The 27,692-nt window shown below is 48.2% G+C and overlaps 1 protein-coding gene across 1 annotated transcript; it reads right to left on the reverse strand.

Annotated features, from left to right (window-relative positions):
- Positions 1–785: 785 nt before the first annotated feature.
- PPIC (peptidylprolyl isomerase C) lies at positions 786–24,962 on the reverse strand. Its single transcript, XM_077291040.1, has 5 exons — positions 24,803–24,962; positions 20,737–20,850; positions 3,945–4,038; positions 2,686–2,870; positions 786–989 (listed from the first exon to the last, which is right to left on the reverse strand). Exons 1-5 carry the CDS (start codon positions 24,893–24,895, stop codon positions 855–857), a joined length of 621 nt encoding a protein of 206 aa, XP_077147155.1. The 5' UTR covers positions 24,896–24,962; the 3' UTR covers positions 786–854.
- Positions 24,963–27,692: the final 2,730 nt, after the last annotated feature.

The following is a 27,692-nucleotide window of genomic DNA, read 5'->3' on the forward strand; positions in this document are numbered from 1 at the left end:
CCATTACTTGAGAAGAGGGCAAGATTTTGCGTGGGGAGCTGTGGATACCATAATAGTGTGTAGGATCATTATACTGTTTGGGAGGATGTGTGAGACACCATACTGTGTGGGGCCATCATACTGTGTAGGGAGCTTGGTATACTGTATGGGGGGGGAACTGTGTGGAGTTATGGGGTCATCATACTGTATGGGGGGGGAACTGTGGAGTTATGGGGTCATCATACTCTGGGGAAATGTACTGTGTGGACATCATACTGAATGTATGTGGGAGGATGTACTGTGGGGTTTTTCACTGTGGGCATTATACTGTGTGGGAAGGGGTTGTACTGTGGGGGGATTCGCAACATATGTGGTGGGAGGTGTCACTGTGCAGGCAGTACACTGTGAGAGAACAGTGTGGGGGGCGACTTGTGTAGGGGAGCTTACTGTAGAGTATTTATACTACAAATGGGGGGCATTTTGAAGGGTATCTTACTGTATGGGGGCAATAAAAGATATCTCAATGGGGGAGAACACTACATACCATAATAGATGTCCCTCTCCCTGTGTTTAAAAGTTGGGAGCTACGCTCTTCTGTTACTACGCCTTGTGCCCTCACCACATCCACTCCACAATTTTTTTTTCTTTTCTGGGAGGCGGGGGGCTGGAGGAGTAAAATGGACTTAGTATGGAATGCCGATTTCGATGTACGCCCCTGCTGCTACCCTTACATTTTCATGGGGACGTAGAATATATCTAGGTTCTCATTGGATTTGGTTCATAGTAATCAGGAACAATTTGCAAAGTCTGATAAACATATTTACATTTATTATTCATCCTTTACAAAAAATAGTATGAAAAGTTTTTCTAGACTTCTAATCTTTCCAATCTTCCACTTCAACCACAAATGGTTCCTTCACTGTGATTTGCCCACTCTCCGCAATGATGCAGTCCTGTAAAGGGCGGTCTCTGTCATCTGTCGGCTGGAGCTCTACGCCATGTACCACAGCCTGGCAGACAAAAGAAGAAAGATGGCAGTGCCAGGTTAATGGCGGCAAGTAGTGGACTGTGGTAACTCTTGTCTGCTTATTCCCCAGCCATTAAACAGCATTCTAGACTGTAAGTAAATGTACAAGTGGATACACAGCCACAATCGCTGAAGATTTTGCTTAGTAAATGTATCCATTATATACAAAGATTTAATATACAAAATGTCAAAAACAAGTAGCCTCACTAAAATGAATCCCTAGACAGATATGCCAGCCTACTTTATTAGTCTCATTACACTGAGATAAAGGCATCCTTCTGATACTGTACATTCAGACATTATGTGCATGAACCCAATAAAAATGGAGCCCCGTACATTGATGGCCTATTGTGACCCACAAAAACTGATCACAATAAGACATGGGCTGAGTTTAGCGGAACGGGCACAAGGATCTATTATATTCTAAAAAAAATACACGTTCTTGGTAAGAAAAAACATCACGTGAAAAGACCTGGTTTACACATGACGGATTCTTTAACTGTGAATTTCCAACAAAATCTGCCTATCTACCGCAGCTACACTGCAGGCTGTAAAATCTTTAAAAAGAGAACTCAGAAGTATGTGGATGAGATTTATTATATCGGCAAGAAAAATCTGCAGTTTCTACAAATAAGGCTAGGTACAGACAAACACTCAGGAGATATATGCCCGACAGTGGGCACAGGATGCCGAGGCATCCGTCCACCATAGGAAACGTTTCTCTGCAGTGGCCCTTTGTATAGGAAAGCATAGTCTGATGCACCTTTCTATACAATGAAACAATCATGCAATCACATAGCGCCCAGATGAAGGCCAAAAGAATACACTTTAGGCCCCAATCTGGATATAATGGTCACCAATGGCAGTGTTACAGTATTCGCTGGGAAAAGTTCCCTATTGGTGATGAGTGAACGTACTCGGATAAGGTGTTATTTGAGCATGCTCATATGCCAACAGAGTGTCTTGGGGGGGCTCGAAAAATATGTTTTAGTCCCTGCCGCTGCATGTCTCGCAGCTATTCGACAGCCGTAACACGTAGCGATTGCCTGTTTCTTAGGCAATCCCGGCATATGTTGTGGCTGTCGAATAGCTGCGAGACATGCAGCCACGGTGTCTCCAACATATTATCCAAGCACGTTCGCTCATCCCTATGCTGTAGCCTGTTTGCACAGATGCAGTGTGCACCTAGTCTTAGTTGTGTTTTTGTAAAAATGATTTTTTTTTTCTGTTTATATTGCAGGAAAAAAATTCTATGATATGTTCGATGTGAATACTTTTCTGCCCAATGATGACAAAAGTATTCTCAGAGTGATACCTTTATTGGCTAACCAGAAAATATGTTTGCAAGCTTTCAGGGCACAGTGGCTCCTTCTTCAGGTTGGATTACAAATAGATTAATAAGAAAAAAGCACAACATTTAAATGATACTACAGTAGGACATGCTGTAAGTTTTACATTGGAAATCCACATTGCCATTAAGCCATAGATTTCAGACCAGAAACTAAGACAGGTAGCCTATTTTGAAAAAAGCGAATACGAGTGCAGACTTGGGCAGTTCAAGCCGTGATTTCTGCTACCCAGTCGGGGGCAAATATGTAGTTTTGCACGCAAAATATCCACCAGGTGAATATCACTTTCATGAGTTTTGCAAGACAGAAAAGTGCAGACGTATTCCTTACCATGCCATCTATAACTTTGCCAAAAACAACATGCTTTCCATTCAGCCATAGGGGTCGCGTTGTGGAAATGAAGAACTGAGATCCATTTGTATCTGGCCCAGCATTGGCCATGCTCACCCACCCAATACCATAATGCTTCAGCTTAAAGTTCTCGTCTGGAAACTCGTCTCCATAGATGCTTCTTCCTGCAAGAGGATCATGATCACTGCTAGAACCTCCTAAATATATTGGGCCTCAGAACGATGGCCCATAACATATATATTAATATAATTACAATTTCTACAAACACATAGTCACCAGACGGCAATGCTAAATGGTTTATTTAGGTGAAGTTACAGTAGGAGCTTATTTAGCACTGGGTGATTCCTAGATATGGCAACCACTTTAGGCCTCATACATATGGCCATATTACAGCTCTCGGCATGGATCCATAATAACGGCAGCAAAAGGATTCTAAGTGTCCTCGTCTGTTTCCAACACCTGCATATGCAGGTATATTTTCAAGATTTCTTGAAGTAAAAAACTAAACATGACAATCGCCACCATGTGCAGTTACTGAAGTGTTCCCACTATAAGCATTGCTTGTATGAGTGAATACAATGCCTTATGGAGGCCCGAACAGTAGCACAGTGCCGATGGGTCCATGTACATAGACCCTGTACTGCAGTTATAGCTGTTAAATTAGTCTGTTTCCCTCCCCCGAGGATCTCTCACAGTCTGTGTGCTTAGAATATAAAAGTGCCCCAACATCGTTTGGAGATGGAGAAATTATCTGTGTAAAATTCTGTTAAAAGCCCTAGAAATAATAGCAGTAACCTATACAATGCTAGTACACCCACCCATATTTGTACTTTAAAAGCATCTTACTAAATTCTCCTTATTAGAGATGAGACGATTGCTTTGTGGTTCACAGTCCTGGTCATTGCTCTCGGGCCAACGACATGAGCTGTGTAAATTTCCTTGCCCTTTGGGATCCCAGGCTCAGCTAATGATTTGTAGGGCTGGCTCAAAAAGGCCACTCCGGATAGACTTGGCGCAAGCCACTCTGCGTGGCAGATTAAAAAAGAACCCGGCCTTCGTCCTTTATCACCACTTTGGTCTAAAAACAACATCACGCCAAGCCGACAAATCAAACACCGCATAGGGATACCTGGAAATTGCCACAGCTCCTGTACATGACTAGAGCACAGCGAGCTGCGCCAAGCGATCCCCTCATCTGTGTACTTTAATAAGTCATGAAAAGAGATGTAAATCTGTACCTCCAGTGCCATCTCCGGCTGTGAAATCTCCCCCTTGGATCATAAAGTCTTTGATGACTCTGTGAAATTTGCTGCCTTTGTAGCCATAACCTTTCTGAAATGAAGAAACACAGAAAACATATGAATAGTAATGTCATCAATGTTATCTATAGAGCTGTACACATCACGTTTTGCTTGCACCCGAAGTCATGCTCCACAATTAGGTCTACAGTGCCTTGCGAAAGTATTCAGCCCCCTGGAACTTTTCAACCTTTTCCCACATACCATGCTTCAAACATAAAGATACCAAATGTAAATTTTTGGTGAAGAATCAACAACAAGTGGAACAAAATTGTGAAGTTGAACGAAATTTATTGGTTATTTTAAATTTTTGTTGAAATTCAAAAACTGAAAAGTGGGGCGTGCAATATTATTCGGCACCTTTACTTTCAGCGCAGCAAAGTCACTCCAGAAGTTCATTGTGGATCTCTGAATGATCCAATGTTGTCCTAAATGCCTAATGATGATAAATATAATCCACCTGTGTGTAATCAAGTCTCCGTATAAATGCACCTGCTCTGTAATAGTCTCAGGGTTCTGTTTGTAGCACAGAGAGCATCATGAAGACCAAGGAACACAACAGGCAGGTCCGTGATACTGTTGTGCAGAAGTTTAAAGCCGGATTTGGATACAAAATTATTTCCAAAACTTTAAACATCCCAAGGAACACTGTGCAAGCGATCATATTGAAATGGAAGGAGTATCATACCACTGCAAATCTACCAAGACCCGGCCGTCCCTCTAAACTTTCATCTCAAACAAGGAGAAGACTGATTAGAGATGCAGCCAAGAGGCCCATGATCACTCTGGATGAACTGCAGAGATCTACAGCAGAGGTGGGACAGTCTGTCCATAGGACAACAATCAGTCGTACACTGCACAAATCTGGCCTTTATGGAAGAGTGGCAAGAAGAAAGCCATTTCTCAAAGATATCCATAAAAAAAGTTGTTTAAAGTTTGCAACAAGCCACCTGGGAGACACACCAAACATGTGGAAGAAGGTGCTCTGGTCAGATGAAACCAAAATTGAACTTTTTGGCAACAATGCCAAACGATATGTTTGACGTAAAGGCAACACAGCTCATCACCCTCAACACACCATCCCCACTGTCAAACATGGTGGTGGCAGCATCATGGTTTGGGCCTGCTTTTCTTCAGCAGGGACAGGGAAGATAGTTAAAATTGATAGGAAGATGGATGGAGCCAAATACAGGACCATTCTTGAAGAAAAGTTGGAATCTGCAAAAGACCTGAGACTGGGAGGGAGATTTGTCTTCCAACAAGACAATGATCCCAAAGCAAAATCTACAATGGAATGGTTCACAAATAAACGTATCCAGGTATTAGAATGGTCAAGTCAAAGTCCAGACCTCAATCAAATCTAGAATCTGTCAAAATAGCTGAAAACTGCTGTTCACAAACGATCTCCATCAAACCTCACTGAGCTCGAGCTGTTTGCCAAGGAAGAATGCGCAAGAATTTCAGGCTCTCGATGTACAAAACTGATAGAGACATACCCCAAGCGACTTGCAGCTGTAATCGCAGCAAAAGGTGGAAAAACAAAGTATTAAGTTAAAGGGGCCGAATAATATTGCACGCCCCACTTTTCAGTTTTTGAATTTCCACAAAAATTTTAAATAACCAATACATTTCATTCAACTTCACAACTGTGTTCCACTTGTTGTTTATTCTTCACAAAAATTTACATTTGGTATCTTTTTGTTTGAAGCATGATATGTGGGAAAAGGTTGAAAAGTTCCAGGGGGACGAATACTTTCGCAAGGCACTGTAATTCAGATGTCGGTAATTTTCCACATACATATAAAATGGTCCAAGTTTCATCAGTGTTTGGATTGTAGTGTTTGGTCAGTGTGTCAGGTTTTATCTTCAGTATTTGGTCTGTATTTTTCACGTATGTACAAATGAATTAAAGGGGTTGTCCACTACTAGGACAACCCTTTCTTGAACTAAATGTTTGGCCCCGATAAAGTAAAAAAAAAATACTAAAGTTAAAAAAAAAGTTCCAGCTATGTCAGCACTTCACCTTCATATTAATGGTGCAGGTTTCTTCTAGCAGTGCAGGGGTTATCTACTCAGTTGAGAGCTCCTGGATGCTTACCTGCCTTATGGCTCTCAGCTATTCACTGTTGGCCACTCCCCTCTGCTATAAAAACTGGATTCTGGCAACTAAGCATTGCCAGAGATAGCTTCATGCTACATGGTTCAGGAGTTGGTGTTGTGTTGTTTGAGAAGGTGTTTCATGGATTTGAGACTATTGCTCGGTTGTGTGCAAATCCTCTCCTTCTACTTTGGTTTTTCCCATCCTTCACTCCCGATGTCTCCCTCTGTCGTTTGTGAATGCATTTTTGTATGATTGGTATTTTCCTTTATCCCTGTTCTTATTACCTTGTTAGTCTGGTTGGTGTATAGCCGAGAGACATTAACTCATACTGAAAATACTGTAAAGCAAGCATACATTCTAAAATAGAAGTGTTAATAGTTTATTTTTATCAATTAACATAATGGAAAATGAATGAATAAAAGAGAAATCTAAATCAAATTAATATTTGTTGTGATCGGCATTTGGCTTCAAAACAGCATCAAATTCTTCTAGGTACATTTGCCCAAAGTCAGGGATTTTGCATTATTATAGTCAGGAGTATGGGTAATCATAATCACTTATACTAAACAGATGATAATCATCATTTTCATATGTAGATTGAAACAGTCATTAACTGAAAGAGAAAGCGCTATGTAGGGGGTTTAAAACTGAGTGAGGAACTGCTAAACTCTGCTACAAAGGTGAGGTTGCAGAAGACCGTTCCATGTCACAGGTCATACACCATGGCAAAATTGACCACAGCAACAATGTAGTTATACTGCATCAGCAAGATCTCAAAGCAGACTGTAGGATTTTCACAATTTGCAATTGAAGAAGCACAAAGATATGGGCAATGTTGAGAACCGTAGACACAGTGGTCAGCCAAGAAAACAGCAGATGAAAGACACATCATGCTTATTTCCGTTCCAAATTGCAAGACATCCACAGCAGTGCCATCAGCTAATAACTGGCAGCAGCCAGTGACATTAGAGAAGAAAATACCAGCTCACCAAGGCTCCAAGCATGCAGAGGCACAGAACTTATGGGATAACGTTACAATATATTAAAAAAAAGGATGTTTCAGCTCCATAAAACTGCATGATCTTTATTAGAAAAACTGATTAAAAAATTCCTTAGTACTGTGAGGAACGTGTTTCGAATGCCAACTGCGTTCTTTGTCAAAGCTTTTTTCTTCAGCAACCAGCGATACCAGCTACAACCAACCAGTGATACCAGCTACCCCCATCTAGTGTGTAAAACAGTCTGGCAACAAGTGGCCAAAAAGCCATACCTGCGACATAGAAACAAAGCAAAGCGACTCAACTATGCACAAAAACATAGGAACAGGGGCGCAGAACAATGTCAGCAGGTGCTCTGGAGTGAGTAGTCAAAATTTGAAATATTTGACTGTAAGAAAAGACAAGTTTCTTTGCCAAAGAGCTGGAGAGTGGCACAATAATGAGTGTCTGCAGGCAACAGTAAAGCAGGTTCCTTGCAAGTTTGGAACAGCATTTCAACAAATGTAGTGGGGTATTTGGTCAGCATTAATGGTGTCCTCAATGCCGACTAGTGATGAGCGAGTACACTCGTTGCTCGGGTGATCTACACCAGTATTTGTGACTGCTCGGAGATTTAGTTTTCGTTGCCTCAGTTGCATGATTTACAGCTGATAGACAGCTTGAATACATGTGGGGATTCCCTAGCAACCAGGCAACCCCCACATGTACTCAGGCTGGCTAGCAGCCGTAAATCAAGCAGCTGAATCAACAAAAACTAAATCTAAATCTCTAAAACTAAAGTACACTCGCTCATCACTAATGCTGACAAATACAGGCAGATACTTATCCATCATGCAATATCATCAGGGAGGCATCTGATTCGCTCCAAATGTATTCTGCACCAGGACAATGGCACCAGACATAACCAATGCCATGAAGAACTATCTTCAGGGTTAAGAAGAACAAGGAGTCCTGGATGCGATGTTGTGGCTCCCACAGATCCCTGATCTCAACATCCTTGAGTCTGTGTGGGATTACATGAGGAGTTAATGAAAAAATAATAGACGTACAGTCTCTAATTACTTAGCATAGAAAAAAACCTTAAAAAATAGAATTCATTAGATATGCATTAAAAGGATGGATAACATCAAATGACAGACATACATACAAAACGAAATATATTATATTGAGACTAGATGGCAGCCCGATTCTAAAGAATCGGTGGTCTAGAATCCATATATACTTTATTTATTCAAATGTAAGAATAATACAATTAATAAATAATAGTAAGAAAGAACAAAAAATGGCTGCACTCACCAGCTCTTGACAATTCTTGTTATTTAAGGTACAGTTACACAGGATCCATGAACATGCTTATGAGGGGAGTGATGAAAGACATCAGACAACAACTTTGCGTGTTGTGGCAAATGCCACAACAACGGTTCTTTGCTTAAGAACAATAATGTAAATAATAAATAATATGTATCAATAACTATGTATATTGGTATGTTCTATGACATTTTAAAATATTTCATTATTATGTGGAAAAGCTCTTAGTACCCATACTGGCGCATACTTGTGTGCCCATCAGGTATTTTCACAGTAAAATTTTCACAGGTGGGGCCCCTCGTCCTCCGATTTGGTGGGCGGGGACCCTCGGCCTCCGATTTGGTGGGCGGGGACCCTCGGCCTCCAATTTGGTGGGCGGGGACCCTCGGCCTCCAATTTGGTGAGCGGGGACCCTCGGCCTCCGATTTGGTGGGTGGGGACCCTCGGCCTCCGATTTGGTGGGCGGGGCCCCTCGGCCTCCGATGTGGTGGGCGGGGCCCCTCGGCCTCCGCTTTGGTGGGCGGGGCCGGGCCCCTCGGCCTCCGCTTTGGTGGGCGGGGCCGCTCGGCCTTCGATTTGGTGGGCGGGGCTCCTCGGCCTCCGATTTGGTTGGCGGGGCCCCTCGGCCTCCGATTTGGTTGGCGGGGCCCCTCGGCCTCCGATTTGGTGGGCGGGGACCCTCGGCCTCCGATTTGGTAGGCGGGGCCCCTCGGCCTCCGATTTGGTGGGCGGGGACCCTCGGCCTCCGATTTGGTGGGCGCGGACCCTCGGCCTCCGATTTGGTGGGCGGGGACCCTCGGCCTCCGATTTGGTGGGCGGGGACCCTCGGCCTCCGATTTGGTGGGCGGGGACCCTCGGCCTCCGATTTGGTGGGCGGGGCCCCTCGGCCTCCGATGTGGTGGTCGGGGCCCCTCGGCCTCCGCTTTGGTGGGCGGGGCCGGGCCCCTCCGCCTCCGCTTTGGTGGGCAGGGCCGCTCGGCCTTCGATTTGTTGGGCGGGGCTCCTTGGCCTCCGATTTGGTTGGCGGGTACCCTCGGCCTCCGATTTGGTGGGCGGGGACCGGCCTCCGATTTGGTGGGCGGGGACCCTCGGCCTCCGATTTGGTGGGCGGGGACCGGCCTCCGATTTGGTGGGCGGGGACCCTCGGCCTCCGATTTGGTGGGCGGGGACCCTCGACCTCCGATTTGGTGGGCGGGGACCCTCGGCCTCCGCTTTGGTGGGCGGGGCCCCTCGGCCTCTGATTTGGTGGGCGGGGTCCCTCTGCCTCCGATTTGGTAGGCGGGGACCCTCGGCCTCCGCTTTGGTTGGCGGGGCCCCACGGCCTCCGATTTAGTGGGCGGGGCCCATCGGCCTCCGATTTGGTGGGCGAGGACCCCTGGCCTCCGATTTGGTGGGCGGGGCCCCTCGGCCTCCGATTTGGTGGGCGGGGACCCTCGGCCTCCGATTTGGTGGGCGGGGACCCTCGGCCTCCGATTTGGTGGGCGGGGCCCCTCGGCCTCCGATTTGGTGGGCGGGGCCCCTCGGCCTCCGATTTGGAGGGCGGGGACCCCCGTCCTCCGATTTTTTGGGCGGGGCCCCTCGGCCTCCGATTTGGTGGGCGGGGACCCTCGGCCTCCGATTTGGTGGGCGGGGACCCTCGGCCTCCGATTTGGTGGGCGGGGCCCCTCGGCCTCCGATTTGGTGGGCGGGGACCCTCGGCCTCCGATTTGGTGGGCGGGGACCCTCGGCCTCCGATTTGGTAGGCGGGGCCCCTCGGCCTCCGATTTGGTGGGCGGGGACCCTCGGCCTCCGATTTGGTGGGCGGGGACCCTCGGCCTCCGGTTTGGTGGGCGCGGACCCTCGGCCTCCGATTTGGTGGGCGGGGACCCTCGGCCTCCGATTTGGTGGGCGGGGACCCTCGGCCTCCGATTTGGTGGGCGGGGACCCTCGGCCTCCGATTTGGTGGGCGGGGCCCCTCGGCCTCCGATGTGGTGGTCGGGGCCCCTCGGCCTCCGCTTTGGTGGGCGGGGCCGGGCCCCTCCGCCTCCGCTTTGGTGGGCAGGGCCGCTCGGCCTTCGATTTGTTGGGCGGGGCTCCTTGGCCTCCGATTTGGTTGGCGGGTACCCTCGGCCTCCGATTTGGTGGGCGGGGACCGGCCTCCGATTTGGTGGGCGGGGACCCTCGGCCTCCGATTTGGTGGGCGGGGACCGGCCTCCGATTTGGTGGGCGGGGACCCTCGGCCTCCGATTTGGTGGGCGGGGACCCTCGACCTCCGATTTGGTGGGCGGGGACCCTCGGCCTCCGCTTTGGTGGGCGGGGCCCCTCGGCCTCTGATTTGGTGGGCGGGGTCCCTCTGCCTCCGATTTGGTGGGCGGGGACCCTCGGCCTCCGATTTGGTAGGCGGGGCCCCTCGGCCTCCGATTTGGTGGGCGGGGCCCCTCGGCCTCCGATTTGGAGGGCGGGGACCCCCGTCCTCCGATTTTTTGGGCGGGGCCCCTCGGCCTCCGATTTGGTGGGCGGGGACCCTCGGCCTCCGATTTGGTGGGCGGGGACCCTCGGCCTCCGATTTGGTAGGCGGGGCCCCTCGGCCTCCGATTTGGTGGGCGGGGACCCTCGGCCTCCGATTTGGTGGGCGGGGACCCTCGGCCTCCGATTTGGTGGGCGGGGACCCTCGTCCTCCGATTTGGTGGGCGGGGCCCCTCGGCCTCCGATGTGGTGGTTGGGGCCCCTCGGCCTTTGCTTTGGTGGGCGGGGCCGCTCGGCCTTCGATTTGGTGGGCGGGGCTCCTCGGCCTCCGATTTGGTTGGCGGGGCCCCTCGACCTCCGATTTGGTTGGCGGGGCCCCTCGGCCTCCGATTTGGTGTGTGCTCTGCCTGGGGCCACTGTGCTCTGCCTGGGGCCCCATATGCTGCCTGGGGCCCCTGTGCTCTGCCTGGGGCCCCATATGCTGCCTGGGGCCCCTGTGCTCTGCCTGGGGCCACTGTGCTCTGCCTGGGGCCCCATGTTCTGCCTGGGGCCCCATAAGCTGCCTGGGGCCCCTGTGCTCTGCCTGGGACCACTGTGCTCTGCCTGGGGCCCCATATGCTGCCTGGGGCCCCTGTGCTCTGCCTGGGGCCCCTGTGCTCTGCCTGGGGCCCCTGTGCTCTGCCTGGGGCCCCTGTGCTCTGCCTGGGGCCCCGTGTTCTGCCTGGGGCCCCTGTGCTCTGCCTGGGGCCACTGTGCTCTGCCTGGGGCCCCATATGCTGCCTGGGGCCCCTGTGCTCTGCCTGGGGCCCCATATGCTGCCTGGGGCCCCTGTGCTCTTCCTGAGGCCCCTGTGCTCTGCCTGGGGCCCCATATGCTGCCTGGGGCCCCTGCTCTGCCTGGGGCCTTTGTGCTCTGCCTGGGGCCCCATGTTCTGCCTGGGGCCCCTGTGCTCTGCCTGGGGCCCCATATGCTGCCTGGGGCCACTGTGCTCTGCCTGGGGCCCCATATGCTGCCTGGGGCCCCTGTGCTCTGCCTGGGGCCCCTGTGCTCTGCCTGGGGCCCCTGTGCTCTGCCTGGGGCCCCTGTGCTCTGCCTGGGGCCCCGTGTTCTGCCTGGGGCCCCTGTGCTCTGCCTGGGGCCACTGTGCTCTGCCTGGGGCCCCATATGCTGCCTGGGGCCCCTGTGCTCTGCCTGGGGCCCCATATGCTGCCTGGGGCCCCTGTGCTCTTCCTGAGGCCCCTGTGCTCTGCCTGGGGCCCCATATGCTGCCTGGGGCCCCTGCTCTGCCTGGGGCCTTTGTGCTCTGCCTGGGGCCCCATGTTCTGCCTGGGGCCCCTGTGCTCTGCCTGGGGCCACTGTGCTCTGCCTGGGGCCCCATATGCTGCCTGGGGCCCCTGTGCTCTGCCTGGGGCCCCATATGCTGCCTGGGGCCCCTGTGCTCTGCCTGGGGCCACTGTGCTCTGCCTGGGGCCCCATAGGCTGCCTGGGGCCCCTGTGCTCTGCCTGGGACCACTGTGCTCTGCCTGGGGCCCCATATGCTGCCTGGGGCCCCTGTGCTCTGCCTGGGGCCACTGTGCTCTGCCTGGGGCCCCATATGCTGCCTGGGGCCCCTGTGCTCTGCCTGGGTGTAGGACACTGGTGACGTCACTTATCTCCGGACATTAGCTCCGGACAATAGCTCCGGACAATAGCTCCGGACAATAGCTCCGGACAAAGCCACGGAAGTTGGCACAAATTGCAGGAAGTAGTATTCTAGGCAATTATATATTAGATATAAATATACAGTAAGTAAACATAGGGAAATGCTGCCCACGCCCTAGCCTATTACCTATTCTAGTAATGGTATAGTACTATTGTATCCAAGAATATACGGTAAACAGCCAGAACCAGTATCTCAGTGGGACCAAATAAGAAATGCAGGGAGCAGCTGGTGGTAAGCGGCTGATCAATGATGCTGGTTGGCTGCAGTGTGCGATCAGGCAGGGACAGCCGCCGAGGAGCGGGGGAACCACTACCGTACTCCCCCCTAGTGTGCCAACCTCTGCTGGTAGGCAGGCAACAAAATAGTTAATAGGCTTAGGCGTGGGTAGCATTTCCCTACATTTACTTATATTTCTACCTCAATATAATATATTTCTTTATGTATGCATGTCTGTCATTGGATGTTATCCATCCATTTAATGCATATCTAATAAATACTATTCTTTAGGTCTTTTTTATATTACATGAGGAGATAGAAGAAGGAATTGAACAAGACTACATTCAAAAAAGATCTGTGGTTAGACCTCAAAGATGTTTAGAAAAATCTCTGCAGAGTTCCTTCAAAAACTATGTCCAAGTGTCTTTTGAAGGCAAAGGGTGGTCGAACCAAGTAATGATTTTAGATTTTCATTTTGCTCATTCAGTTGAATGTTGTTACAACAAAATTCAAAAACAAAAAGAGCAAAACTAAAAATGTCTGTGTTCTTAAGGCTGTGTTCTTACACAGATACGGCAAGAACTGTTTAGTAGCTATTCCTGAAGTATCTGTCAAATGGATAAATTATAGTCTATAGGTCACAAATGTTTTAAATGGATACCTAGGGTGGCCAAACGTATTGGATATCAGTATATTGAGTAAATGTTTTAACAAATGATCTTTTGGTGATCAAATGTTTTGGTGACACAGCCAAACACATTTTGGTCCATGCTGGATGTTACAATTACTCAAACAGCGCTATCCGTAAGCTATTATGGTACCTGTTTGACAGATTTGTCATGAATAGCTATTAAAAAGCTCAAAATGTAAAATGGATCCTGCATTAGCCTATACTGCAGATGATGCATGCTATGTAACCTGTATGGCTGGAGCTTTTCCTAGTATAAATGTTGAATAGAAAGAAAAAGAAAACCCGATGTGACTATGGCCTACCGCTAAGGATTCTAGTGGATTAGCGGATATTGGGACTCCGGTGACACAAATTTGGAATAAAGCACATTAGCCTGGAGTTTTATTAATATACCCTCATTAAAAGAAGGTGGCTTGAGCTTAAATAGAAACAGAGATGGCTTTGTGCACATCCGGAGCGGCTGCCATCTGCTCCTGACATTCTCCATACAGCAAACAGGCGCTTCCCTGTCAGCACGCTTAGACGCTGGAAGCCGTGAGTCATGTTTATGGACATCAACCATGTTTCCACGTCATGTCTGATAATTGATGTACAGTAGTATTCAGCCTTCTTTACAGGACAGAGCCGCAGAGCCGAGTGCAGGGAGCTACTGGTGGAGGAGCACAGTTCATATACCATAAGGGATATCGAAGGAAACACCACTCACAGACCGGGACTAAACCAGGGAAAAAGTGTAGACTGTGCAAGTGTCGACCAATCAGATTTCAGCTCTAAAGGCTGAGTCACACATAACGATATCGTTAACGATATCGTTGCAACGTCACGCTTTTGGTGACGTAGCAACGATCCCGCTAACGATCTCGTTATGTGTAACAGCGACCAACGATCAGGCCCCTGCTGGGAGATCGTTGGTCGTTGGGGAATGATCAGGACCATTTTTTGGTTGGTCGCTGATCACCCGCTGTCATGGCTGGATCGGCGATGTGTTCACTTGTAACCAGGGTAAATATCGGGTTACTAAGCGCAGGGCCGCGCTTAGTAACCCGATATTTACCCTGGTTACCATTGTAAAAGTTAAAAAAAAAACAGTACATACTCACATTCTGATTCTGTCACGTCCCCCGGCGTCCACAGGGTTAAAACTGCTTTCGGCAGGAGCGCTGCGCACGCGCTGCTGCCGAAAGCTTCCCTGCACTGACTGTGTCAGCGCCGGCCGTAAAGCAGAGCACAGCGGTGACGTCACTGCTGTTACAATAAGAAAAACAGTCTTGGCACTCAAAATAGCACTCTTTTCCAAAAAAGGTTTTTTATTGAAGAAATATGTTCCAGAAATTTCATAACGTTTCGGTCTTTTTAATGACCTTCATCAGACAAAGACTTGTAGAGTATATATGCCGCGTGTGAAGTACAGGGAATGGTACATGGCGTCCATGTACCATTCCCTGTACTTCACACGCGGCAGCGTCGGATCCCTATCACTATACTTTTTGACTGGACGTTTACATGGATGGCCCCTCTTTCTTATAGAGAACTCATGGGTCTACATACATGAGCATATATGCTCTACAAGTCTTTGTCTGATGAAGGTCATTAAAAAGACCGAAACGTTATGAAATTTCTGGAACATATTTCTTCAATAAAAAACCTTTTTTGGAAAAGAGTGCTATTTTGAGTGCCAAGACTGTTTTTCTTATTCTATATAGTAAGGGAGTGGTGACCCTTGTCTCAGGCACCAGCGTATATGGCAGAGGAGTGACGTGTCAACTTCTTCAAGTCACTGCTGTTACTGCCGGCGCTGACACATTCAGTGCAGGGAAGCTCTCGGCAGCAGCGCGTGCATTAGCAGCGCTCCTGCCGAAAGCAGTTTTAACCCTGTAGACGCCGGCAGGGGACGTGACAGACATCAGAATGTGAGTATGTAGTGGTTTTTTTTTTACTTTTACAATGGTAACCAGGGTAAATATCGGGTTACTAAGCGCGGCCCTGCACTTAGTAATCCGATGTTTACCCTGGTTACCCGGGTGCTGCAGGGGGACTTCGGCATCGTTGAAGACAGTTTCAACGATGCCGAAGTCGTTCCCCTGATCGTTGGTCGCTGGAGAGAGCTGTCTGTGTGACAGCTCCCCAGCGACCACACAACGACTTACCAACGATCACGGCCAGGTCGTATCGCTGGTCGTGATCGTTGGTAAGTCGTTTAGTGTAACGGTACCTTTAAGGAATCTCTGAGTAATGAGAACTGGAATCTGATTGGTTGCTATAAGTTGTAGATTCCAATCCAAAAGGCCAGGGCCCTCTCCCTTCAGTACCGGTCTGTAATTGCAAATTTGTTCACCTTAATTTACATCTGTATTTTGTATGTACCTCCTTGGAAAACCCCTATGGAACCAGTGGTGCTCTAAAATAAATAATAAGCTATTCCCTTCTTCCTATTTGACTAAATCTTCCCATTATGACCCCACATACCCTATAGGTGTCTGATAGACCTTCTGAAAATGGTTCCATTTAGGTGTCTGTTTTCCAAGGTGTGAACGTGGCCTAACGCTGTCTGCCTTATAGTAATGGGAAAAATCACATGAAAGTCATTACAATGGTGAACAGATACAACTGTGTAAAACATCACCACTGCTCTTCTAAGTTCTGCCATAATCAAATCATGTTTTTCTCCATCATTGGATCAGAACAATGAAATTGACAGTCCTGAATCTCACATGAAGGTCACCTATGTCACTGAGCGAGTCCATTGATAAGGTTTTCTTGTGGTTGTTCTAATTTTCATTCATTTTTGGTCAGTACGTCAATTTGTACCAACAGTGAGACTTCTGTTTTTTTCTTATGAGAAAAAATAAATCCAAGCTTTTATTAAACAGTAAACACGGACAGCACGCTAACGTCTACCTTGTGTCATTCTATGTTTTTCACGGTCCCACTGAACTATACTATCTATGCTCATAGACTATGATGATTATGTGCTAATCCATGAAAAACAAAAAGTAGAACGTAAAAATGGATGTCTAAACGAGGATCTGTAATAGGGTGTTAGGGCTAGCGGAATGCACCAAGTAATAGAGAGATTCATGCAGAGACACCTGCTGCAAAGTAATGGCGGATGGACACTGAGCTCTCACGTGGGTTAAACTTCACCCCGTGTGAAATGTAAGCGAGCTCTGTTGCTTCACGCTGTACACAGAGAATAATACCCTAACTAGAGTTGTGCTTGCTCTGGAACTCTTCTGTGCTAACCACACACATGAAGGAACCAGATGCTAAGCCAAGGCTAATTGCCCCCACTGACGCTAGCTGCCTGCCTGAGTGTACAGCCCCAAAGGTAAACAGACTCTCCACATATATACAGCGTGGTAGAGTATCCACTGGCAACAGCCAAACACAAATGATACTAGCGCATGGCCGTGCGGCTATAGTTGTAGCTCTCCAGGACCTTCCTAGTGGACCAATAGGAGCTGCTACAGGACCTGAGCGTGTGACCCCCGACCTTCCCTTGGGCATGCTCAGAAGGAGAAAAGCAGGACTTAGTCCCAGGAGCGCCTGCTCTCCGCCGAAACTGGTTATAATGGCTGAACCTGGAAGGGCAGCAGTAACCAAACGTGCAGTATCTGTCTGAGCCAGGCGCTGGGACTGACGTCTCCACTGAGCAGGTTCCACTGCGGCTGGAGAAGAATGGGAGACCACAGCAGACATGGTTCGAGATTCCCCCTGTGCAGCGGCAGGAACTCGACACCTAACATAAGTTCCTTCATTTCTCCCCCCACAAAAAAATTGTCAGAATGTGCACAAATTAAAAAAAAAACATAATGCTTATGAATTTTGGGTAGAAAAATCCTTAATCATAGATGACGGGTTGTGTACTTCATTAAATAGTAAATTTTCTGGGTGGGATTGACAAGGCAAATGGATCCACCCTCTGTAACCATGTTTTCCTTAACTGTATATATTACAGTATTTTTCAGGCTGTAAGACTATAGGCGCACCCAGCTTTAGACAAGTACAGACACACACCCATTATAATCTATAGGGCTGAGCACATGTCCATTTTTTCACACGGACCATGTGCCCGTGTGACCCACATGCAGACATGTGTTTTTTTCCAGCAGCAATGCTGCACACGTACACATGGATGACATAAAGTGTGACATCACTGTGCAGTCCGTGTGACACATATCGGAATAGAATGCAGAATAGAAAATGAAAGATGTTTAGGTGTTAAAGATGTGCAAAGATAGCGCTAGATAGATCTCTGTGAAATATATTTGTACCTTGTGTGTGTTGGCTACTCTACGTGCAATAAGCTAATAAATAAACGAATAAAACATTGTGTTGTCCCCACTATTTGTGATAACCAGCCAAGGTAAAGCAGACAGCTGTGGGCTGATATTATCAGGCTGGGAAGGGCCAAGATTATTGGGCCCTTTCCAGCCTAAAAATACCAACCCGCAGCAAGTATAGCATTACATTAGTTGCTCTAATACTGGTACTTCACCTTGGCTCTTCCCGATTGCCCTGGTGTGCTGGAAATTGGGGTAATGGTAGTTGGGATTGATGTCAGCTGTGATTTGTCAAAAATCACAGCTGACATCAAACCCAAGTCTCACTACCCCGATTGCCAACGCACTAGAGCAATCGGGAAGAGCGAAGGCGTAGCACCAGTTGCATGTAATGTGATGTGCCACTTCTGGGGCGGCAGCAAGCTGGTAGTTTTAGACTTAGAAGGACCCAATAACCATGGACCTTCCCAGCCTGATAATATCGGCTCACAACTGTCTGCTTTAGCCTTTCTGGTTATTAACAATAAGGGGACCCCATGTTGTTTTTTTTCATTTATTTGGTTAATACATGTACAGTAAACTACACTAAGGCACTAATTATATATCTCACAGATATCTATCTATCTACCCCGCATATATCTATCTGTATCTTTGCGCATCTTTAACACCTAAACATCTGTAATTTCTGTTCTGGTTGCTGTCATACAGATGGCACATAGATGCAACAAGTACGGCCAACAGAAAGCCACATGGATGGTAAAACAGGAGCGCCTCGCGTGTACTTTTTATAAGTGGACATGTGAAGGGCGCCTAACACAGGAGCGGTGAACTGAATTGACACTTTTTCTATTTATTCTTCTGAGTAAATTAGGTATGTTCACACGCTGCAGATTTGAGGATGAAAGATATCTGGCTTATCCCATTCCTGTAAAGGGTCATGCATGCATATTCTGCAGGAACAACCACATTCATATGTATGAAACCGATCTTGTGTCACATGTATTCCAGGAACACATCTGCCTGATATGAGAGTGTTGAGCGATACCGTCCGATACTTGAAAGTATCGGTATCGGAAAGTATCGGCCGATACCGGCAAAATATCGGATCTAATCCGATACCCGATACCCGATACCAATACAAGTCAATGGGACTCAAGTATCGGACGGTATTCCTGATGGTTCCCAGGGTCTGAAGGAGAGGAAACTCTCCTTCAGGCCCTGGGATCCATATTAATGTGTAAAATAAAGAATTAAAATAAAAAATATTGCTATACTCACCTCTCCGACGCAGCCTGGACCTCACCGAGGGAACCGGCAGCGTTGTTTGCTTAAAATGCGCGCTTTTACTTCCTTCCGTGACGTCACGGCTTGTGATTGGTCGCGTGCCGCCCATGTGGCCGCGACGCGACCAATCACAGCAAGTCGTGACGTAATTTCAGGTCCTGAATGCAGAAATAGGCATCAGGACCTGAAATTACGTCACGGCTTGCTGTGATTGGTCGCGTCGCGGTCACATGGGCGTCACGCAACCAATCACAAGCCGTGACGTAATTTTAAAAATGCGCGCGTCTCCTGCCTCCCATGACGTCACGGCTTGTGATTGGTCGCGTTGCCCATGTGACCGCGACGCGACCAATCACAAGCCGGAACGTAATTTTAAAATCCTGAATGCCTAGAATTAGGCATTGAGGACCTTAAAATTACGTCACGGCTTGCTGTGATTGGTCGCGTCTCGGCCACATGGGCGGCACGCGACCAATCACAAGCCGTGACGTCACGGAAGGAAGTAAAAGCGCGCATTTTAAGCAGACAACGCTGCCGGTTCCCTCGGTGAGGTCCAGGCTGCGTCGGAGAGGTGAGTATAGCAATATTTTTTATTTTAATTCTTTCTTTTACACATTAATGTTGTTTCGATACCGATACCCGATACCACAAAAGTATCGGATCTCGGTATCGGAATTCCGATACCCGCAAGTATCGGCCGATACCCGATACTTGCGGTATCGGAATGCTCAACACTAGAGAGGACCTGTCGCTTCTCCCGATTTGTCTTTTGTAGTAAATATTTGCATTCCTTATGAAATGTTTGCAGTTATCATAGAAATCAACACTGCACAGATCATACGCAGCAGCTAAGAGAAATATGTGGATGTTACCCTTTCCTTTATGAGCGAGGTCTCTGCCCAATCTGACATTGCCCAATCAGTACGACAAGGGGAAGGGTAACACTCAGGTGTCAATCTATTAGGGGGAAGGTACATTGCAGAGAATTGATTGCCCATAGTTGTTATTTTATGAAGAATGCAAACATTTACTACAATGGTCATTTCTGCAGAGATGAAAGTGGGAATTCACATCTGAACTAGGAGCCTCCATCATGGTTTTCTGCAGAAAGGAGGGAATAAATCGCTCAACGTGCAGTGAGTGACCAAATCTGTCCTTTGTATGGGACCACTTCAACTACTGCTGACCATCAGGAAATTAGTCCAAAGAAAGTAAACTTGATCGACACCTCCAAAAAATAAATAAAATAATAAAATTATGTTCCTTATGTATCAATTAAAATCCACATGGCGGTGATAGAAAAGACCCTCTGACGCGTTTCTGGCGCTGTGAATGCACACACACAGCGTCAGAGTGTCTTTTTTATCACCACCATGTGGATTTTAATTGTTTGATACTTATAGAATAAAATTGTATCTAGTTTTAGGAGGTGCCAATAATCTTTACTTTCTTTAAACACCGTTTTTTTTACATTTTTACCAAGGAAATAGAGCAGCACGATGCGCAGGTTTTTTTTTGTTAACTTGCCGGACGCCATGGAGGAAACCTGACAGATCCGATCATAACGGGGTCTATCGCGTGCCGTCCATGTGACTAATCGGTCCCAGGATGGAATCGTTTTCTTTTCTTATAACAGAACATAAAAAGAGACTTCCTGATGCAAATGTGAACTTCGCCTAAGAACAGCAGGAAGAAAATACTTACTTCTCCAGTTGCTAAAGTGACAAAGTTTTTCACAGTTTTTGGGACGACCTTCCCAAATAAACCAATGATAATGCGGCCGGCATTCCTGTCACCTATCTTTATATCGAAGAAAACCTGCAAATAAAGACACTGGGTCACATGGGATCCCGGAGATGGGGAGATGTCACGCACATAGGCGGCCTGTGATGTCTTATTTCTCAGCAGGATGGGGAACATCTTCCCAGCTGTCGGGGGAATGTGGCGGAGCGGTGTGATCGTGTTCCTGCAGTGTACCTGACACCATGAATGTAATGAGTAAAGGGCGAGCTAAACTCTCAAGGTCACATTGTTCACAATCCTAGCAGTTTGCCCTCAAGTCTTGTTGATGAGCGTGGACATTCCAGGATGAGGGGACTTCTGAGATGTATGAGGGGAGCGGAGCGTCTTCATTCTCCAAAATCCAGTCATTTCTGAAGAGCAGGAGGACGAGGCCTGGGCCTGACGGGGACATGTCTCTGCGACTTGTCTGCGAGTTTCCGTCACATGACCATTGAAGAGCGGCGGTGTTTAGTCACATGTGACTCGCACTGAAGTCCTTGGCCAATGAGACACGTGCGACTTGCAACCAGCGACCGAACATTGGAAACATTGGCGACTCTGCTGCATTCAGAAGGTCGCAGGTCCCAATGGGAAATCACTGGATACTATGTGACGCCACGATCTCCATGTTGTCGTGTCCTCCTTTCCTATCGTCACCCTGGAGACACCTCATCTTGTGTTCTGTATGTCAGTAAATGCAATTTGTTGGTAACATTTCTACAGCCATTCTTTCTTGCTGCCTAAACAACTCCACGTTTAGTTGTTTAGAGGTTGGGTTAAACCATTTATTGTCAAACTACTGTGCTTTCTCTTTTTACATCATAATGACAACCCAAAACATAAAATGACCCTGATCAAAAGTTTACATACCCTGGTGATTTTGGCCTGATAATATGCATAGAAGTTGACACAAATAGGTTTGAATGGCTACTAAAGGAAACATCCTCACCTGTGACCTGTTTGCTTGTAATCAGTGTGTGCATAAAAGCGGAGTGAGTTTCTGGGATCCAGACAGACTCTTGCATCTTTCTTCCAGCCACTGACATTTCTGGATTGTGTGTCATGGGGAAAGCAAAAGAATTGCCAAAGGATCTACGGGAAAAGGTAGTTGATCTGTATAAAACAGGAAAGGGATACAAAAAGATATCCAAGGAACTGATAATGCCAGTCAGCAGCGCTCAAACTGTGATTAACAAATGGAAAATCAGGGGCTCTGTAAAAACAAAACCACGGTCAGGTAGACCAACAAAAATGTCATCCACAACTGCCAAGAAAATTGTTTGTGATGTAAAGAGAAACCCACAGATAACATCAGCTGAAATAGTGGATTCTCTGAAAGCTAATGGTGTGGCTGTTTCAAGATGCACAGTAAGGAGGCACTTGAAGAAAAATGGGCTGCATGGTCGAGTCGCCAGAAGAAAGCCATTACTGCGCAAATGCCACACAGTATCTCGCCTACAATATGCAAAACAGTACAGAGACAAGCCTCAAAACTTCTGGAACAAGGTAATTTGGATTGATGAGACCAAAACTGAACTTTTTGACCACAACCATAAATGTTACATTTGGAGAGAGGTCAACAAGTCCTATGATGAAAAGAACACCATTCCTACTGTAAAGCACGGAGGTGGATCGCTGATGATTTGGGAATGTGTGAGCTACAAAGGCTCAGGAAACTTGGTCAAACTTGACGGAAAGATGAATGCAGCACGTTATGAGCAAATACTGGAGGCACATTTGCAATTATCATCCCTAAAGCTGCGCATGGGACGTACTTGGGACGTTCCAACATGACAACGATCCAAAACACAAGGCCAGGTCGACCTGTCATTGGCTACAGCAGAACAAAGTGAATGTTCTGTAGGGGCCATCTCAGTCTCCTGATCTCAATATAATTGAGCCACTCTGGAGAGATCTCAAGCGCCTAGTTCATGCTAGACAGCCTAGGAATTTACAGGAACTGGAGGCTTTTTGCCAAGAAGAGTGGGCAGCTTTACCATCTGAGAAAATAACCTCATCCACCACTATCACAAAAGACTTCAAGCTGTCATTGATGTTAGATGGGGCAATACACGGTATTAAGAAATGGGGTATGTAAACTTTTGATCAGGGTCATTTGGATATTTTGGGTTGTCATTATGATATAAAAAGAGAAAACACAGTAGTTTGACAAATGGCTTCACCCAACCAATAACCACGAGGAGAGAAAAAGGTTTTGGTGTTATCGTTCATATTCTCTGAAAAAAGGCCAAGAAATCAAAAATTCTGCTGGGGTATGTCAACTTTTGAGCACATCTGTAAATATCTACTCGGGCTCAGGCTAGAGTCACACCAGCGTATATTCTCTCATCCAAGAGGATCGGGCAGATTATTCTGATCAGAGTTTGGTCATATAGAGTGATCTGATTTTCTGATAAAGAGTGGGTTTAAAAACAATTCTCCATTTTCTCCATTCTGTCAGTCCATGGAAATCCAACTGTACTCAGATGTCATCCGAGTGCAGTCCGATGTTTTCCATGCACTCATTGGCTTACATGACCGGGTGCGATATCTGATCAAACTCGGACACTTGATTTTTTTCCTTGGACGGACTCAGTACAGGGATAAAAAAAAAAAAATCGGACATGTGCAGCCCCTAGACTAACATTGGTCTGAGTGTGATCTGATGATTTGTTGGATCGCACTCAGCCCAAAAATACGGTCATGTGCATGAGTTCTTAATCTATAAAGTCACCATGATTGTGTGCCATGAAGTCTGTAATGTTGCATCTAATGATTGTCAATGGGGTTGAGGAACCCATTATATTATATATACACACTGTAGGGTTATTATATATATATATATATATATATATATATATATATATATATATATATATATATATATATATACACACAGGTGCATCTCACAAAATTAGAATATCATCAAAAAGTTAATTTATTTCAGTTCTTCAATACAAAAAGTGAAACTCATATATTAGTCATTACAAACACAGTGATCTATTTTGAGTGTTTATTTCTGTTAATGTTGATGATTATGGCTTACAGCAAATGAAAACCCAAAAGTCATTATCTCAATAAATTAGAATAATTAAAAAAACCTGCAAAGGCTTCCTAAGCGTTTAAAAGGGTCCCTTAGTCTGTTTCAGTAGGCTCCACAATCATGGGGAAGACTGCTGACTTGACACATGTCCAGAATGCAGTCACTGACACACTCCACAAGGAGGGTAAGCCACAAAAGGTGAGTTTCACTTTTTGTATTGAAGAAATGAAAAAAATTAACTTTTTGATGATATTGCAGGGTTGATATATATATATATATAATATATACACACACTCTGCAGGGTTATTATATATCTATAGTAGCACACTGCAGGGTTATTATAGGTTCCTCAGCTTGGAATGTACAGGTTCTTTATTACAGTGCCAGGACAGTCGCTTACACTACACTTCCCCAGTACCGGGCAGTGCCAGGACAGTCGCTTACACTACACTTCCCTGGTACCGGGCAGTGCCAGGACAGTCGCTTACACTACACTTCCCCAGTTCCGGGCAGTGCCAGGACAGTCGCTTACACTACACTTCCCTGGTACCGGGCAGTGCCAGGACAGTCGCTTACACTACACTTCCCCAGTTCCGGGCAGTGCCAGGACAGTCGCTTACACTACACTTCCCTGGTACCGGGCAGTGCCAGGACAGTCGCTTACACTACACTTCCCCAGTTCCGGGCAGTGCCAGGACGGTCGCTTACACTACACTTCCCCGGTACCGGGCAGTGCCAGGACAGTCGCTTACACTACACTTCCCAGGTACCGGGAAGTGCCCGCAGTTCTGCACTGACTGAACCATGGCTGAACCATGCAGCGAAGTTGGGGGTCGGATAAGCGGTGCCTGTGAGGCCAGAGATGGTGCCCCCAGTGCCAGTATGTGCCCTCCTACTGCCCCCAATGCACCACACACGGAGCTCACCGTCCTCGCCGGTCATTACCTTGTGTGTGACCACCGGCCCCCGCTTCTTATAACAGTCCGCCCCCGGTACGGTGTGGAGGGTGCAGCACAGCAGGAGCAGCGCCCGGTACATCCTGCTCCCGTCCCCCGGTCACAGCTGGCCAGATGTCAGCGCCCTGTGCTCCGCTCCCAGCCGCCAACGTCAGCACGAGGGGAGGGAGGGGGTCTCTCTTGTTCCTGTGCGTGGGGCGGCCCCTCCTCTGGTGCTGGACGAGGGGCGCGGGCATTACAGGGGCTGACAGTCCCACACACAAACTTCCCAAACACCATGCGTGGGACACTTGTCACCAGTGCTGTCAGTGGGGAGGGTTCTCCGTTTGGGGGTCTTGTGCTGGTTTCCTCGCCCTCCATTGCTTTTTCATGACAGGAGCAATAGTCGTACTGGCAACATAGCAGAGACTTGAGACCCCCTAATGAGACTGGGCATGACGGACGCCCACCATAGACTGCACAGGCATCATGACATATATTGGGGTCTGTCAGGCCCCGCTTTGTGTTCACCATGCTGTATGGGATGTATGCGCCTACAATTACTGCAGACCTCAGATCGGACCGCTAAATAAATACAAACCCAGGACCAGACCCCAAATTTAAAGGGATCTCATCATGATTTTATACCTCTTGCTAATGTCATGTATGTACAGGGGCTTTCACGCTGAAGGACCCCCTTACTGTCATTGTAGGAATCCATCAGTTGTTTCCGATAATTCCAGAGTTGGAATTGTAAGTGGATGAGCTGCAAGTGCTTCAGGGTGGGACATTGCACTTGCAGCCCGCCGTCCTGGGCCACGGATGCTGCCTGTGTTCTGGGTCCGAAGGTCTCTCTTGTTTCCCTCACCTGCCTGTCCGGTCACTGCGACACGAGGCTGGCGGGGGTCCGATCTCTGACCAGATCTGATTGGGAGCCCAGTTTCCAAGATGTATATTTACACCGGTTAAATTCTGATGTCAAACCAGATCTCTAAATATTTTAGGATCTCAGATCAGACCCACTAAACCAACACATCTCAGAACAGACCCCAAACTAATTCAGACCCTAGACTAATAATTTCTGACCACTGTGACCAGACTCCTTTAAAATAGTCATTAAACTGAAGGTTTTCTTTTTCAGGGTTAGTTTTTGCACATGATACATTTGAGGGAGGGTCCATTCCCCTTTGGGCTGTGCCCCTCGTCTATATAGCTTTTCACGAGCAGGTGCAAAACACAGTGAGGTCCAGGTCCTGCTCTGCCCCCCACTAGTCCCATAGTGAGGTGAGTTACTAGGGTTAGGGACCACGCTGAGTGGCGGTGGGTCCTGCTCTGCCCCCCACTAGTCCCATAGTGAGGTGAGTTACTAGGGTTAGGGACCACGCTGAGTGGCGGTGGGTCCTGCTCTGCCCCCCACTAGTCCCATAGTGAGGTGAGTTACTAGGGTTAGGGACCACCCTGAGTGGCGGTGGGTCCTGCTCTGCCCCCGACTAGTCCCATAGTGAGGTGAGTTAATAGGGATAGGGACCACCCTGAGTGGCGGTGGGTCCTGCTCGGCCCCCGACTAGTCCCATAGTGAGGTGAGTTAATAGGGTTAGGGACCACCCTGAGTGGCGGTGGGTCCTGCTGTGCCCCCGACTAGTCCCATAGTGATGTGAGTCACTAGTGTTAAGGACCACCCTGAGTGGCGGTGGGTCTTGCTCTGCGCCCCACTAGTCCCATAGTGAGGTGAGTTACTAGGGTTAGGGACCACGCTGAGTGGCGGTGGGTCCTGCTCTGCCCCCCCCCACTAGTCCCATAGTGAGGTGAGTTACTAGGGTTAGGGACCACCCTGAGTGACGGTGGGTCCTGCTCTGCCCCCGACTAGTCCCATAGTGAGGTGAGTTCCCAGGGTTAGGGACCACGCTGAGTGGCGGTGGGTCCTGCTCTGCCCCCGACTAGTTCCATAGTGAGGTGAGTTACTAGGGTTAGGGACCACGCTGAGTGGCGGTGGGTCCTGCTCTGCCCCCCACTAGTCCCATAGTGAGGTGAGTTACTAGGGTTAGGGACCACCCTGAGTGGCGGTGGGTCCTGCTCTGCCCCCGACTAGTCCCATAGTGAGGTGAGTTACTAGGGTTAGGGACCACGCTGAGTGGCGGTGGGTCCTGCTCTGCCCCCCACTAGTCCCATAGTGAGGTGAGTTACTAGGGTTAGGGACCACCCTGAGTGGCGGTGGGTCCTGCTCTGCCCCCGACTAGTCCCATAGTGAGGTGAGTTACTAGGGTTAGGGACCACGCTGAGTGGCGGTGGGTCCTGCTCTGCCCCCCACTAGTCCCATAGTGAGGTGAGTTACTAGGGTTAGGGACCACCCTGAGTGGCGGTGGGTCCTGCTCTGCCCCCGACTAGTCCCATAGTGAGGTGAGTTAATAGGGTTAGGGACCACCCTGAGTGGCGGTGGGTCCTGCTCGGCCCCCGACTAGTCCCATAGTGAGGTGAGTTAATAGGGTTAGGGACCACCCTGAGTGGCGGTGGGTCCTGCTGTGCCCCCGACTAGTCCCATAGTGATGTGAGTCACTAGTGTTAAGGACCACCCTGAGTGGCGGTGGGTCTTGCTCTGCACCCCACTAGTCCCATAGTGAGGTGAGTTACTAGGGTTAGGGACCACGCTGAGTGGCGGTGGGTCCTGCTCTGCCCCCCACTAGTCCCATAGTGAGGTGAGTTACTAGGGTTAGGGACCACCCTGAGTGGCGGTGGGTCCTGCTCTGCCCCTGACTAGTCCCATAGTGAGGTGAGTTCCCAGGGTTAGGGACCACCCTGAGTGGCGGTGGGTCCTGCTCTGCCCCCCACTAGTCCCATAGTGAGGTGAGTTACTAGGGTTAGGGACCACCCTGAGTGGCGGTGGGTACTGCTCTGCCCCCCAC

Source organism: Ranitomeya variabilis, chromosome 1, assembly GCF_051348905.1.
Source record: "Ranitomeya variabilis isolate aRanVar5 chromosome 1, aRanVar5.hap1, whole genome shotgun sequence".
Lineage (NCBI taxonomy): Eukaryota > Metazoa > Chordata > Amphibia > Anura > Dendrobatidae > Ranitomeya > Ranitomeya variabilis.